The sequence below is a fragment of the Tetrao urogallus genome, assembly GCF_951394365.1.
Source record: "Tetrao urogallus genome assembly, chromosome: 6".
NCBI lineage: Eukaryota > Metazoa > Chordata > Aves > Galliformes > Phasianidae > Tetrao > Tetrao urogallus.
In genome coordinates this window covers 56,106,999-56,123,417 of record NC_136819.1, presented here as the reverse complement: position 1 = coordinate 56,123,417, position 16,419 = coordinate 56,106,999, and the positions used below count along the sequence as shown (strand labels likewise).

General features: G+C 45.7%; 1 protein-coding gene across 1 annotated transcript in view; it reads left to right on the top strand.

Annotated features, from left to right (window-relative positions):
• Window positions 1-1,094: 1,094 nt before the first annotated feature.
• TMEM260 (transmembrane protein 260) overlaps window positions 1,095-16,419 on the top strand; it is a gene marked incomplete at both ends in the record, with an annotated part of 28,848 nt that continues 13,523 nt past the window's right edge. Inside the window, 4 exons of the mRNA XM_079537227.1 lie at window positions 1,095-1,212; window positions 4,850-4,881; window positions 5,648-5,799; window positions 16,228-16,405. Coding sequence (XP_079393353.1) covers window positions 1,095-1,212; window positions 4,850-4,881; window positions 5,648-5,799; window positions 16,228-16,405 — 480 coding nt within the window. The remainder of the gene's footprint in view (window positions 1,213-4,849; window positions 4,882-5,647; window positions 5,800-16,227; window positions 16,406-16,419) is intronic.

Here is a 16,419-nt window from a genome sequence, read left to right as displayed (position 1 = left end):
TTTGTCCTATCACTGTTACACAGGAGAAAAGACCAAATCATCACAATCTCCAGTCAGGGAGCTGGAGAGAGCAGTGAGGGCTCCCCTGAGCCTCCTCTTCTCTGCACTGACCCACGCAGCTCCCTCAGCCGTGTGCTCAGAGCCCTCCCAGCTCCGTTCCCCTCCCTGAACACACTCCAGGGCCTCAGTGTCCTGGTAGTGGAGGGCCCTACACTGAACACAGCACCTGAAGTGTGGCCTCACAGTGCTGAGTACAGAGGATGCCATTGGCCTCCTGTGCCACCTGGGCACATTGCTGGCTCACATTCGGCCAGCTTTTGGCCAACATCCCCAGCTCCATTCCTTCCTCACAGCCTTCCAGCCAATCTGCCCCAAACCTGTAGCGCTGCCTGCGGTTGCTGTGGCCACAGAGCAGAACCCGGCACTTGGTCCTGTTGAACTTCGTCCCATTGCTCTGAGCCCATCAATGCAGCCTGCCCAGGTCTCTGTGCAGGGCCATCTATGCACCATCACCTTCAAACCCGCCTCCCAATAGAGACTTGCCGGATTCTACTCAAGCCATAAACCTTTACTGTTTTTGTCTATAGACTCTTCTCACAGAGCCAAGCTGGCTTCTCACTCTGGTTTTACACCAGTTTGAAGAGGAAACGCTCACTGAGCTTGTATTTAAAACTTAAAGGCCGGTGTTGGCGCAGTGGCAGCACATAGAGGCTCTGCCCCTGCACGGCCCAGTGCTCAGGTCCGGCTCTGCGACCTGGACAGCCCGCCCCGATCGCACCGCGCTCTGCCCCCCCTTCCCGCGCTGTGGTCCCGCCCTGCAGCGCGCCTTGCGCGGCTCCTCCGCCCCTCCCTCCCGGCTGTACCAAGTCCTTTGGGGGGGTGGTGATGCAGAACGAGTGCTCGAGGCCTTGCTGCGTCGCTTTACCATTACGACGGCATCCTTTCGTTCTCTATCCCTATATAATTAACGGCGGCTCCCAGGAGGCTGTTTGGAGGGAGAAGAGGGGAAGGAAAGCATGACGAATCGCTCCCTTCCCCCCCCCTCAGTTGGCTCTGCAGTGGTGCGTTCCACCCGAAACCGGAAGCGGCCGCACATGGGCGCGGGGAGCGGGAGTGATGTGGCCGCTGCGGCCGCTGCCGGGGCTGTGTGTGCTGCTGTTGCGGCCGTGTATGTGGGCACCCTGCCGCCCGGCCTGCCCGGCGGGGACGCGGGTAACGTACCCAGCACCCACCGCGGGGCAGGGACCGGGGCCGGGGGGCCGCGCTTGGGTCGGACCGGGGGTTGGCTTTGGGGTGGTGGCACCGGTGGGAGGTCCGAGCTGTGTGGTTGCTGTCACCCCCGTAGGGATGTTTGCCCTGTAGGGGCTGGTGCATTCCTGCCCCACAACAGTGCCTCTTGCCGTATAGGTGCCATGCGTCGCAGGCATCCTGTAGGGTCTTGTGTATCGCAGTTATCCTATAAGGGTCATTGGTCTCAGGCTGGAAGAGACCTTAAAGATCACTTAGTTCCATGCTGTGTGGGGGCTGATCATCCTATAGGAGTGCCACAGTGTATTGGAGTTATCTAGAAGGATTGCTCACCCGATAGGGGCTGGTGTGTTACTGCCATCCCATAGGAATGCTCATCCTATAGAGGCTGTTGCACTGCTGTCACCCCATAAAGATGTTCATCTTATGGGGCTGTTGCTTACAGTCCCCTGTTACAGTATAGTGCTGCTAACACACAGGGCTTGGGGCCTTGCAGCCATCCTTCCATCCAGGGGTTCATCTCTGGGGCTCAGCGCATCATAGCCACCTCCTGGGCTTCATCAGCTCCATGGGATCCAGTTGCCCTGCACTGCTCAGAAATCTCTACCTTGCACCTGTCTGACAGTTTGTGTCTTGCTTTACTGACCTGAGCAGAAGGAAGAAAGTTCCCCTGTTGGCTTCTGCAGTTGTGTGAATTTAGTGTCATTTTGTGTAAAACACGCAAACAAACTACTTAGTTTCTGCATGTGGTTGTGGTTGGGATGTTTTAGGAACTCTGATGTTTTGGTCACAGAACAAGAACACTGATGTGCTTTCCTTCTGTTGTATGGCAAAGAAGAGTTGATGAGTGTTAAACTCCAGCCAAACTCTGGTTTCAGATCCATACCGTACATTTAAAAAAAATGGGGTATTCAAGTAAGGGCTTTTGGGCTTGCAGATTGTGGGGTTTTATGTTTTCACAGCTCGTACATTCAGATGGGTCTGATTGCGCTTTGGTGTTATTCATCTCCCTGCACCCCTGTGTGAGATCAGAGGGACTCTTGTGCTGTGAGCTGCCAAGTGTTAAAAGAATTTATTTCTAAATGTTTTCTTGCATCCTACAGTCCACAGGTGAGGTGTGTCAGGCTAGCTCCAAAGCTTTTAGAAGGGTTTAGCTCCACTTCATATACAGTGATCAATAGGTATGCAGCTACTGTTGTTTTTCCACGGAAACACTCCCTCATGATAAATGAACACATGTTGAAGCATGCAGTGCCTTCACTTGGAGCTGTAGCTCTGATCTAAACCCCACTAGCATGGGTCTTAGTTGTGCCTGAGCCTGTGTTTTGCCTCAGCATGCAGGTAACCAGTGCAGGCACACAGAGGAGTGCAGGCCAGACCCACCCTTCCCTGCCCCATCACCTTCCTCCCCTTCTTCCCCTGTTTTTTTTCTGTTTTCTTCCAAACCTGCTGCTTGGATTGAATGCATTCACCAGAGCTGAACACCAAATCACTAAGATTGGGAAAGACCACTAACATCATCTAGTCCAACCATCAGAGACGGCCTCATGCCAGCTGCCTTTTTGGGCTTTTCCCTGCCAGCAGCCACACCACCAAATGGTAAAATGGCTTTTTGGGGTTGTTCCCTTCATTTCTCATGGAGAACAGCCTGCTGCAGCCCTGACTGTGGTCTCTGGGAGCTCTGTGTGGTGTTGCTGAACTCGATGGGCTCACGCCTGTGCCATCAAAATTACTGAAGCTACTTGTGTGAGTAAAGAGGTGCTTAAGGATTTGCTGTATCTGCTTTGAGGCAGGGAGCCTATTCTTATTCTTTTTAAGTCATCTGTATATTTTTAATTGTTCCTGAAGCTTGCAGTAATCCTGGAGTGTAAAAGGCAATAGATGTTTTCATTGGCAGCTTTCTTGTGTTACTTAGCGTTACAAGAAAGAAACAAGAGAATGAGTTTTAGAGCTCATTGGGATACATCCACAGATGTTAAAACTGCTTAAAAAGGGATCAAATAAACTCAAGTCCAAAAAAAAAAAAAAAAAAGTTTCATTCTGATGTTTCAGACACTGGTTCCAACCCTTGCTGGAGATAAGTCAGTTTTCAGGCATTGCCTGACTGCCTTTACTGGGGTTGGGACCTTTGCCAGCTTTGTGGCTGTGCTGCTTTGGAGTTGCTTCTATGCATGGTGCAAACTGACATCACCACAACGCATGGGAGCTCAGTGAGTGCAGTTTTGAGTTGGATATGAGGAAATACTTCTTCTCAAACAGGGTGGTCTGACGATCAACCTGTCCACCATACCCACTGCCCCGTGTCCCTCAGTGCCACGTCTCCACAGTTCTTAACACTTGTGGGGATGGTGATCCCACTGCTCCCTGGGCAGCTGTGCCACTGCATCACTTCTCTTCTGGAGAAGTTTATCCTGCAGCACCCTTCATTTTGCATTTCTGCCATCCAGCGATGGGATGGAGCTGCCTCAAACTTGGCACTTCCAAGACAGCAGTAAGATGAGGTTCTGTTTCCAAAAACGGCAATTTGAGGAGGGGGGAGAGGAAAATTTCTCTTGGGCGCAGCTGGGATAGCAAATGTTGCATGATGATTCAATGAAATAGCATAGAAATGGCATAGAATCACGTGGAACTGATATAGAGAGAGCACTGCCCATGGCAGGGGGTTGGCGTGGATGATCTCTACAGCCTCTTCCAACCCAAACCTATGCTATTTCATAGAATCATGTAGAAATAATATCTTATAGAAACATCACATAGAAATATCATAGAATTGCATAAAATTATCACAGAATCACATTGAAAATCATAAAATCAATGCCTCAAGTGTCGTAATATTTAATTTTGTTGCCTCGTTGGTGAGCCCATGGTGCTCATGTGCACAGGCTGGATTTAATGCATGCAGTTCAACAGCACTGCAGCTCCAAGTGCTCTAAAAGTGCCAAAGATTCTCTGCTGTTGTGCTAACGTGGATGGTTCTGTGACAGTCATTCACCCCAGCATCGACTACAAATGTAATGCAAAATCTTGGTGCTGTTGTGTAACAGGAGCAGCCGCTGAGCGCATAACCCTGACAGGTAAAGGGGTTGCTAGCAAAGCTGCAGGGATTGCTTTAGCACTGAGGTTGCAGATTTGCAAGCAGAGTGAATGCATTTAACCCCCTTTGAAACGCAAGCCATGTGTTCTGCTGTTTGCTTGCTTATTGCTGTGGGTTTTTTTTAATGAGAAACACCCCATTTGTTAAGAGGCAGCACAACGTAAGCACTGAGAGTTGTCGAATCCATGGGTTTTAAATTAAAAATACACTGATGCATGCAGATGTCTGCAGCTGGGATGTCTGAGGCCGCGCTGTAACTGAGCACACCTATGCTTTCCCTTATCTGTTCATAAAAGTCGTGCGGAAACATACAAAAGATATTTTGTGCCATGACATCAGAGGGAGAAAATATTCTTAGAAAATTTCATGCTGTTAAATCTCTACAGATTTACAGTTTTATCCAGTCAAATTAATGCAAAACCCCAATGCAAGCATTTGGATTTTGAAAACTTTGGAGGAGTGTCATTTCCTAATAGTAATTATTGGTTTTACATTATTTTTTCACAGGGGAGCTGATCACAGCCGCATATGAGCTTGGAGTAAGTATTAGTTTTATTGTTTAATCAATGCTCTCATTAACAGTTTTAGGAATTAAGGAAGTTTAATTAAGCATGGAGTAAAGTAGATTAATTTATTTTCAAACCACAGTTTTTACTAACTTATAAGTACAGCACGCGACAATTTACTTCAAGTTTTAAATCCAATTAAACTAAATTATAAAGCAAAGGCTTTACTGTATATACAGTAGCTGGCTTATTATCAACCCAAATTTTGTATAAGCTGGGGAGAATAAAATAAATCGGGTTAACAATTTTAATAAGTTTTATTATTTAATAAACTTTATTATGGTGCATGATCCCTTTAGGCAAGACCTTAGGACTGTCAGCGCGGTGGTAATCCGATAGCAGTGTGGTCTTTCAACTTGCTACCCAATAAAATAGTTGAGAATCTGCTTTAGAAAAAAAAAAAAAACAACAAAAAAAAAGCCCCAGCCTTTTGAATGACCCTAATATACTGTGAACCCAAACAACAAGCAGTTTAAGGCGCGATAATGCGACGTGTCACCTCTTTTCTCCGCCGCTCATTAACGCGGGTGACGCCTGCCGCCAAATCCACTAAGGGGGAAAATATTTGCGGAGTGAAAAATTGGCACCAAACCTAAAAGCATTCAGCAGAGGGGGAAAAAAAAAACAGCTGGGATGCCGGGGTACCGGGATACCTGGTACCGATATGCTGGGTACCGGGATGCGGTGCTTGGATTGGGAAGCTGCGGTCCTCTTGCTGAGCCCATCCCTCTGTCTGCAGGTTGCCCATCCGCCTGGCTACCCGCTGTTCACGCTGCTGGCTGGGCTGGCCATGAGGCTGCTGCCCAGCGGGGCCGCTGCGGGCCGTGTCAACCTGCTGTGTGCTGTGCTGGGAGCTGCGGCAGCCGCGCTACTCTTCTACACCGTGCTCAGGTACGGGGCTGAGCCCCCCCGACCGGCAGCTCCTGGCTGGGATTAGTTCCTCGGGGTGAAAGGAGTAGTAGTTTAATCTGAATTTGACCTTCTTTCTTGCACAAAAGCTTGCTCTCTCTGTATTATTATTTTTTTTTAATAGTAATGATAAGAAAAAGTATGCCCTTTCCCTTGACAAAGAGGTGACAGGCTGTTGGGGCTCATTATCGCAAATCAGCGAGCGCTCTAACTAAGCAGAACTAATGAAGTTTGTCGTTCTTGGAAGATGCAGATGGTCAGTTTGAATTAACAAGATGAGCTTCACCTGTGGCTAAAGCAAGAGCTGGGTTTAATCACAGCTCCCAGCAGAGGCAGCTACCTGTGTCCCTTACCCACCATCGTCCCTGCATCCCACACCCTGCCCATGGGAGGTGTGCGGTCCTGGGATGCGCTCGCCCAGACCGCCTTTGATGTGCGAGTTCTCTCTGCACTTAACCTCTGCCTGACCCAGATTGGAGAGGATTACTGCAACCCCGACAAACAATTTCTAATGTTCTTTGACGGGGAAAATAGGGCACGTTTCTAGGCTGCGGATGGCAGTGAAATCTGAAATGGTATCAGGGCTGGGGATGCAGTCCTCAAGCACCCTGTTTTGTCCTTTGATTTTTTTGAGAAAAGCTGTTTTCTAACCCAGCTCACAGCACCCTGCCACTCCCGGGAAGCCTCAGAATATAAGCAGGAATAAATGGGACGGGATCCTATGCAGCTCTAAAACATGAGTGGGAGCAAAAACTGTCTGTGGTTCTGTCAGGGTGCTGTGCTGTGTCTTATGGAGTAGGATTGATTTCAGTGTTGGGTCAGATGTGTGATTGAGCCAGTGCCTTTTTATGTAGCATCCTGCATCGTAATGTGTGTTTGCTGAGGGTTGCCCTCCTGTGTGAGCCCATTTTCCAGTTACATTAAGAAGTCCTGCGTGGAGCTGCTCAATATTTTAGACTGTGGAATCATAGAATATCCTAAGTTAGAAGAGAGCCGTAAGGATCACCAAGTCTGAATTCTTTAAGCATTGAATTTCTACTTTTTATATTTTTAATTACAGTTGCTGCAATTATTGTAGAGATCTGCCCTGCTTTACAGTTCTAACTCAAATATGACTGTTCCCCGCATACCCCTTTTGTGTGTATGAAGGGATGCTGTCATTGCTTCAGAGAAGCTGGAATGCAAAGGGGGAATGATGAGTGAAGTTTAGGAATTTCCTTTCTGCTTCTAGAGGTTTTAATCATGTTGTTGTTGTTTAACTGGGATAGGAAGGGGTTGCATCTGTCAAATGTGAAACTCGCATCGAGGGACGGAAAACCTAGAAGTGGGAGATGGTGGAAACTATCAGAGCTTGTGGAAAATTATTTCATAGATGTAAGGCAGTGAGTGACAGAATCAATTATTCAGCCTTGCGGTGATTGATTTTTGTAAGGTGCTGTGGGTCACTTTTATTTACAAATTACAATGTCGTGGTTTTCCCTGTAAGCACCTTAAAATCGATTATTATTTCTTAAGGTAAAAAAAAAGTTCCTTCTCTCTTGCCACCTGCTTAAACCAAATAGAAGTCTTTCCGAAAGCGTTTGCTTGGCAGCGTCTGCTCCAAAGCCTCCGATATCTGCGTGTTTTGTTTTGAACTGGGATTGTGTGTCTTCACAAAAGCTTTAAACCAGGCTATCAAATCCTGCTGCATTTTTGTGTTTTAATTAAAATTGAGCTGACGGGGTGACCCCTGAAAGCCCTTCGGTACCAGAGGAAAAGCGAGCGGCCGCTCCTTCTGCCGTGCGAGCGCTGGGGACGTTAATATGAAAATATGTAGATGTTAGGAATACAAATAATTGATGAAGTACACATCCTTTGGGAGCAGCACGGTTCAAGTGGCAAATCTCTCTCGTCAAACAATAGACACCCTTCAGAAAGGAGGAAGCCATCTCTATGGTAATGGGGCTCACAGTGCCCTATTGATTGAGTGGAAGAAGACATTATACAATGTCACTTGGGCTGTTACAATTTCATTTGTCGTCTGACCTGAACTTAACCTCTAAAACCTTTCTTTTCTCCCCGCGAACCCACCAGCCTGGCGTGGTGCAGTTTGCCATCGCGCGGGGCGGGGAGGGGATCGCTCTGCGTTTCCCAGCCTCTGCCTACAGTACATCTGTTCCTTTTAGATCGTCCTCTCCTTTTTTGTCAGAGAAGGCATTTCCTGACTTTATCCACCGCCGGGTTGGGGTAATTTCTTTTCCTGCTTAACGCAAGGGTTACGATTTGGCATTATTTAGGGCGCCGCAGTGCGCGTAGGATTAGGACCAAACCGTGCTCGGTCCGTTCATAATTTAACCAGATTTCTCCTCTCTCAGGTGCTCGCTGGCGGGATGCTCTGCAGGGTGATAGGAAGCAGCTCAGCCTTCTGATTGATTCATTGCTAAACGCAGAGATATGCCTCTCCCAACAAAGTTGCATCGGACCGGGCGGATGCAAAAAGCCCTTTTGTCAGTAATCCAGACTATTGCTGAATGAGCGTTTTGCTCCTTTGAATTACTTATCAAATATGTTTTTCCCCTCCGCGCAGACTTAAGGAATCGCTTGTAATTATGGTAAAATGGCATTTACAAAGAATTTTCTTCGACTGCTTGTAACTGATGCAAATAATTCATCTTTGCTTTGAAAGACGGGGGAGCAGCATTATGTTTTTAGGACGCGGCGAGTGCGACTCTACGATTGTTTCCTTAAACAAATATTTATTTGTTTTACTGTGGGAGGCAAAGCATAGCAAGTTGACAAAGTAAACCAATTATGTTCTTATAATATGATTGCCAAAGTGTAATTTTCTGCACAGATGATGCGTTCTTTGCATTCTCTGTTATGAATAGAAATAGTGCGCTTTTCGTTGCTCTAAGTGCATTTTTCCTACCTTCCATAGCGTGGCTGTTTTGCTCTGTGCAGACATACGAAGCTGAACTATTGCAGATGCAATTGCAGAATAGAAGGTGTCCTTTCCACGGGAGTTCTTGCAATCATGTTGCACGCGAGCATTTGAAAAGGAGAAAAATGTTGCATTGAGCTGAGCAGCTTACTTCTCTTCGGCTGGTGTTCTGCGTATTGCATTAGTTTTGGGACTTCTATTTATACATATTAGGAGAATATTATACATATATATATATATATATTTGGACTTTTATACACATAAGAAAAGTGTATATGTATACGGACTTCTATTTATACATATAGGAATATATATATATGCACATATATGTGTATATAATAGACAGATGTGTCCCCCATCACTCTGCCAAGCAACAAGCTGTGGCTATGCATGAAGACTGGAGCCCGTTGCTTTCCCCATGCTGACAGTGAGGACTGGTGGTGATGTGCACAGGGTATGGTAGAGGTGTTCTAAACTTGTTGTTCTGGCCCCTTTGAGATTCCTTGCTCCAGTGATGCTCCTGTGGGAAGGACCCATTGATGGACAAGGTGTGTGGGAGGATGTGGCCCTTTCCAGAGGATGCTTATAGCTAAATGGAGGAAAAACAGAGTGTGGAAGACCCCCAAAATTGACATGTGCTCAAAAAATATGTTTACTGCATGTATTGAATGGGGAGATGCATCCTTTGGGTGTGCAAAGTGATGGGACTCCCAGCAGCCTGACCCTTATTTTGGGCAGGGTATAAGAGCATCCTCATGCTTCAGGCTTCAGATGTTTCAGGAAGGGGATTGTGGAGGGGGATTGGGATGCAGAGTGAGGGAGAAGAGCATGCTCTGGCAGCCATCGCTGCCCCGTTGACTGTAGGCATGAGAAAAAGAGAACACCAAGTTTCAAATCATCTATTAGGGCACATGTAGATATTCCAGATTACAGATTATTTTAGAGTATTGCCATTGTAGCCAAATACAGGTTGAAAAGCACACGTAACAAGTAAGTATTAGAGCGAAGAGAAGAATGGAAAATACTTCAGTGTTGATTTGCTTTTAGGAGTCTACCTACTGTGACCTCTGACTAATTGATCACATATATATTTTTTTCCCCTGTGTAGCCATAATAAAGCGGCGTTGAGTTCGCTGTGAAGACGTGAGCAAATCTGTTCATTTGCATTCGGTTCTGAAGTACGCACATTAGGCTGAAATAACTGCTTCGTTTGGAAGGGGGGGAAGAGAAAGCAGGGCAAAAAGAAGTCTTTTTTTTTTTCCTTTTTTTTTTTTTTTTTTTTTTTAAAGACTGAAGAGTCTTTTCTGACAGCTAGTCAGAGTTAGAATTAGTTCAAGGAAATGTTAATAATGCACTGCCTGGCTTAATCCCTTTGATATCACCAGGTATCCTCCTGTTCATGGGTTAATTGCTTTAAAAGCGGAGGCAATATTCTGAGCGGTGGGCCGCTTCACCTTTTCACAGCTGTTACCATTGAGTGACAACTAAATCCCATGTGTAAGATGAGGAAGAGCTCAATCTCCAATTGGGAGAAAATTTATGTAAACCGCAATCCCTTCAGAATGTGCGGAAGTCACAGACTTTCTTGATTTACTCTGCTTTTCCCAGAAAGCTCTATTGTTCACTTCCCTAAGTCCCATCAACCCTTTGTAGCAGAATATCACAGCGGCAGCAGATAGCTTGAAATATATAAATGCTATCATAGCTCTGATTAATAGCGGCGCTTATGAGTCAAGTCTGATAACAGAGCAGCTCTCCACTCAATTTCAGATACCGCTAATGGAATCTGTCTCCTGCAATTGTAATGTGAGAAGGCCTAATTTGCCATGGAGCTTGGAGCTGTCACCAGCCGGGGATTGCGGGGTCAGATGGGAGCTGCCAGGTTTGTGCCCCGCAGCTTGTATCTCGCGCTTTGAATAGCACAGCCCCCTGCCTGCCAGGGAGCTGATAGCCCGCCGGGGGGTTTATGCCACCCCGCACAATAGTGGAGGGCTGCATGGGCTGACTTGGTAATTGTGAAGCCAGCTCCAGTATTTTATTTTTTTAATTTTTTTTTTAATTTTTTTTTTTTTTAGTGCTTCTTCTTGCCGCAGTTACTGCGGCTGCATAATTTCTAATAAGGGGTTTTAACAAATGTCAGATTAGGAAAAGTTTCTGCAATTACAAAAAAAAAAAAAAACTTATAAAACATTCAAATTGCTAAAGCTGGTTCCTACCGAGAGTTTTTTCTTTTTCTCTTTTTTTTTTGGCTGCTGGAAGCAGACACCATTTATTATGAGCGCCCGGGATCAAGCGTACCTATTTTCTAAGGATTTTTGAGTTTGTGAATCAAGCCTAACTAATGCTCCCTTTCTGCTTACAAAGACACAGGGAGAGAAGTTCCCTCCTGGCTTGGGTGGCTGGAAGTGCAGTTTTTACTCAACTTATTAGAAAGTTGCAAGCACAGCAGGGCATTTCCTAGAGCAGCACAGCTCTAATGAGTTTTATTGGCCTGTCGGGAGCTGCTCAGCCCCATGAGTTGCCCTGGGATGGCTTGGTGTGGTAGCATTCAATTGCCAAACTCCCTGAGAAGAGGCTGCTGCTCCCCTACCCAGCCTTTGGTTGGGTACCTCTTACATGTGCTGGTAGTGTTCGAGGCTGCATGTTGATCTTGGGGACTTGGGATCATCCTACAGGTGGAGCTCAGTGTGACCCTACAGAGCTGCAGTGGTGGTGGCCTCACCGCAAGCCTCCCATCCCATAGGGCCTGTGTAAAAGGATGGGGGCAGGACCACCTCTCTTAGCCGAAATTCTTCCTGCATCAGTACTTCCCAGCCAGTCCTGACAGTCCCTTTTCATTTGTGGTGCTCCTGCCTTTTTGCGTGCTTTTATTATTATCATCTCTTCATGGCTGTGAAGACTCCATCAGGATGGGCGAACCGAGCTGGGTTCCGTGCTGCCTCCTCCTCCAGTGCTGGGATTGGAGGCTGCAGGCACAGCTCAAGTGGCTCTTGAGCGTGAGGTCCTTAAGGAAGAATAAAATCTGGGTTGCTATTCCCTGTAGTACCTGCGCCGGCTCTTCAGGGCTGAGAGCAGGAGAAACTGGCTTTTGTCTGCTGAGTGTTTGTGACAGGCAGATCCAGAGGGACTGGCGTTTGGGGGGATGATTATCAACACTTCTGTCCGAAATGCACGTTTGATTTTTATTTGTTTTCTCCTTTAAAAGTAGTTCTTCTGATTAGAATGGACATTTAGAAAAAGGCTGGTGGAAGCTTGGCTGTTGAATCTTCTAAGTCCCATTCTTCTTTAGCTTCCCTTTAGCAGGGAGAAAAGAAAATGGGAAAAAAAAATTCCATTCGGTGATGGAGATGGTTAAAAGCAAGAGTTGTTCCTTATACCGAGAGTGTTTGAAAAGAAAAATTGAAACAAATCTGCTACCCTCTAAAGTTTTGGAGGAAACAGAAGGCAGAAATAATCAGCTTATTTTAGTAGATAGGTGTTTCCAGTGTTTAATACATTAGCTTCAAATATAAAGTGTGGTTTGATTAGCTGACTTTTCTTAAGAAGCCACTGCTCTGAAGATTGCATTTAACTAAAACATTCCAGTTCAGTTTCAATTCCCATACCCATATAGCTTTACCCAAATCATTTAATAACTTCTTGCAAATGACTGAATACAAAGTTTCAGGCATTAATTTTTAAATAAATAGCAGCTAAGTAGTTTGCTAACTGAATATAGGTAGAATCTATACTTAGGGAAAGTTTTACCAAACTTAGGACAGAGGCTGAATGTTGAATTGCATGTTGACACGTCATAGAGATTACCTGCAGATGAAAAGCTAAAACCTTGCCAAGAGACATTAAAACATCTAATCTGAGTTCTCCTTGCTGTTTTAACTCCTAATAAAAACCTGCAGCCCCGATACTCCTGGCTAAAAGCAGTCTGTATTGCCCACATCCTTGGATTTGAAGCCCAGGCACACATTCTAATATTCTTGTTTCTGAAAACTAAATATTTTTTTATTCTTTTATGTGTAGGGCTGCCAAGGGAAAATACTTCTCACAAAGGACTGTGTGAATTCTTCTTTGCTGACTGTTTCTGTCCCTCAGAGCATGTTATCAGGTGATGGGAATTTCTGCCCATGTTCATAAGGTTCCAGTTAGTAGGCTGGTTGTTTCTGAGCTTTTGCTGTAGTTACAGGATATCTCCTTCACCTCTTATATTCACCTTGTTCCACACCATACTCTGACTTATTAAAATACCATCTGTGCCTGCCTTTAAAGGAGTTGTTGCCTGCAACATGTTGTCACCAACAGCATCTTCACTTGTAGATTGCAGTCCTGCTTTGCAAATCCTTTCATCCTCTTAGTTTCATGCTTCGTGAAACTTAGTTTCATGCTTTCATGCTTCTTAGTTTCATGACCTCCAGTCCAGCCCCCGTCCTTTTGCTCTTCCAATTCTTCCTTTCTCTATTTTATCTTCCTGCCTCTCCCTCTACCAGGTATGTAGGAATCCTCATGTGGGTCACGTTAGCTCGACCACAAGGCCGGTTTCATTGCATTTGGGGCCAGCATTGTGTGGCATAGCTGTGTGGGATTCATTTCTGTTGGTGCTGCTTTGCTCCATCACCTCTTGTGTTGAGCAGAGCTGCTTGGTGTGTTGTTTTCTGCCCGTTAGGTCTTGTCTGGAAATACCTGATTTTATCACTTCCACTTCTCAGAGTGTTTCCTTCTGAATCATCAGTTGTAAATGAATTGTAGAATCACAGCATGGCCTGGGTTGCAAAGGAGCACAGTGCTCCCAGTTCCAACCCCCTGCTGTGTGCAGGTCGCCAACCAGCAGCCCAGGCTGCCCAGAGCCACATCCAGCCTGGCCTTGAATGCCTGCAGGGATGGGGCATCCACAGCCTCCTTGGGCAACCTGTGCCAGTGGCTCACCACCCTCTGGCTGAAAAACCTCCTCCTAATATCCAACCTAAACCTCCCCTGTCTATCTCCCCCTTGTCCTATCACCATCCATCCTCGTATACAGCCATTCTATCATTCCCACTGTTGATAACAGAATCTGGAAGAAGCTCTTGGTCTCCACTGTACATTTCCCAAAGCTGCTCTTGTGATGTTCTTGGGCAGTTGAGCACACACCCTTACGTTTTGTCTTTTTGATTTTTCTTAAGCACCTGGTGCACTTGTAGGAGCTTGGTGCTCCATACACAAAACATGTTCTCACAGAGGGAGAATTTAGCAGGAAGCTCTTTCTTAGTGTTTCAGTGGGAATGAAAGATGAAGTCAGCTCTTCTTCCTAAAAGCCTCTGGATTGTGCCCAGTGCTGGATTCTGAACCTGCACTACTTGGGGGCTGGACGGTGAGCAGGGGTGTCCCCTACCCACAAAGCTGGGATAAGGCTTTAAGCTTTGAGTTGAGTAACTTTTGCATAAGCCTGGTTTCATCAAACTTGAAGCGTAAGTTTGAGACTTTTTATCAGGGGGTGGGAGGTCTTTAATCTCGTTTGAACTCTACTAAGATGCTTGAGTCTTTTCTAGTAAAGACGAAAAAACTGGTAAATGATTGAGAAGATTGCCTAAAATTCTGCTTCTCTTTCCCACGGTGTTTGAGAAAGTTGCTTTATCTTTTCTACTGTATTTCCCTGCAAGAATTTCAAGTGGATTTACAACCTTATTTCTTTATAAGTTTTTGCTGGTTAAAGGAAAGGAAAGTCTGTCATGTTAGGCTGGCTTGGTAGGAAGATCAATGGAGCAGCGCTGATGCCTGTGAAAACCTCTTCTCTGTGTGGTTGTGTGACTTGAAACTTTGTATTAATGCTGGTGGAAAACCTGTAGTGATTGGCATCTTCAGTTACTTGTGAGCATGCATTCAATTTATTGAAGATTTCAAGATGGAATTCCATGCTAGAAAACACTTAAATAGCAACTTCTTTATCAGAGTATAGCTGTAACGTGGCTTTTATTTTGCTGAGTGGTATGGGTATTGAGTGACAGCTTTTTTTCTGGGATGTTTTGTTCAGACCATCCAGCATGTCCCATGTTAGGAGGAGAAATGAAGATCAGGTCTTTCCACTTCCTTATGCTAATCGTCTTCTCCCCGTGGATGCTACCTCTCATTTTTAATGGTTTACAGCTTCCAGTTTTAACTGCATGAGTTCTCTGACATCTACAGAAATACATCTACAGAAATGTATCAGCTTTTCAGCCTGCTGGAAGACCTCAGTTTGTTTTGAGAAAGTGGGAGAAACTTATGATGAAGGAGAGGAGCCCTTACTAGAGAGTGCTTTCCCAGAGTCCCTCTTGTCCCTGTTTGCAAGGGCTGTAGGTTTTGTTTGCTTGTCTCTATTTATCTCAGTTATGTTCTCTGAGGAACTCCATTAGCTGCTCTTACATGGATACCTAGTTCTTGATGGGCAGAATGAACCATGTGGGGACATTGCTGTGGTTGCACTAAGGGATACGGTCAGTGTTCAGGTATTGATGATTCAGGTATTGATGATTCAGCTTGGTGAAGAGGTTGACTAGCCTATGCTACTTTTGTTTTAAACCTGCCAGGAATATTATATCTAAATGGAAATATGCATACCTGGGGTGGGATTAGAAATATACCAGTCTGTATAGAGCCTGTGATTTTCTAGAGAGCAGCTTTAACCCTAGTCACAGCTATTAGTCCTTGGATGAGACATGGCTGAGCTGGTTGTGCTGCCCTCCATCCCATTCTGCAGGGTAACTTCCTATGGGACAGACCTCCCAAAAAGCCAAGCTTCCAAAGAGCAGAGCCCATAATGCAAACAGCAGAGTGGGTGCAATGGGTTTCCTGGGCTAAATCCAACCTCTGGACTCCCCAAGCTACTTGCAACATCCAGCTCATTTGGGAACAAGAGCTGAAGTCCATCTAGCTGGCAATGGCACCCACTGTCTCCTCTCCCACTGTCCGGTGGGTGCCTCTCCATCCCAGGGCTGGGGGTGCTGCAATCCCCGCCCAACCCAGAGACAGTCCAACCTGCCTTAGGGAAGCTGTGCTAATGCTGTCCATCATGAATAGCTCTAATCCACTCTTTATGCGGGGCCTCAATGAACTTAAGGCTGCATCACTGCTCATGTGTCCTCCAGCACAGAGCATCCCGTTAGAGGCATGACTCTCTGGCTCAGCGTACCATGACCTGCTGTGTCATTGCTCATCAAGGTTTTGGAACTGAATTGAATACTGGGAGTTTTTGTGGTGTTTGTGGAGAAAAACCCAGCTTGGCTCACCAGCCGTTCACTATTTGGTGCCTTGCAAATACACGGGATGGCTGAGGTGTGCTCTTCCTAATTGCAATTCTCTGCAAAGAAATTATTAGGGACATATTAACCATATAATGTTTTGGAAGGAAGCTGGGTGGCAGTCATAATTTCTGCTGCTACAGTGTTTAAAAAAAAAAAAAAAAAAAAAAAAAAAAAGAGGACAATAAAGTAGGCTTTTTTTTTTTGTTGGAAAAGAAGATTTCATGTTATCTGTGTTTGCAGGCTTTCTGGCTCATATGCTGGAGGAATCCTTGCTGCGGGGGTGTTTTCATTTTCTCGTCTAACATGGCAGTGGTCCATCACGGCGGAGGTTTTTAGCTTAAACAATCTGTTTGTGGGGCTGCTTATGGCTCTTACCGTGCATTTTGAGGAGGCATCCACTGCAAAAGAGAGATCAAAGGTAAAACGTCTCAA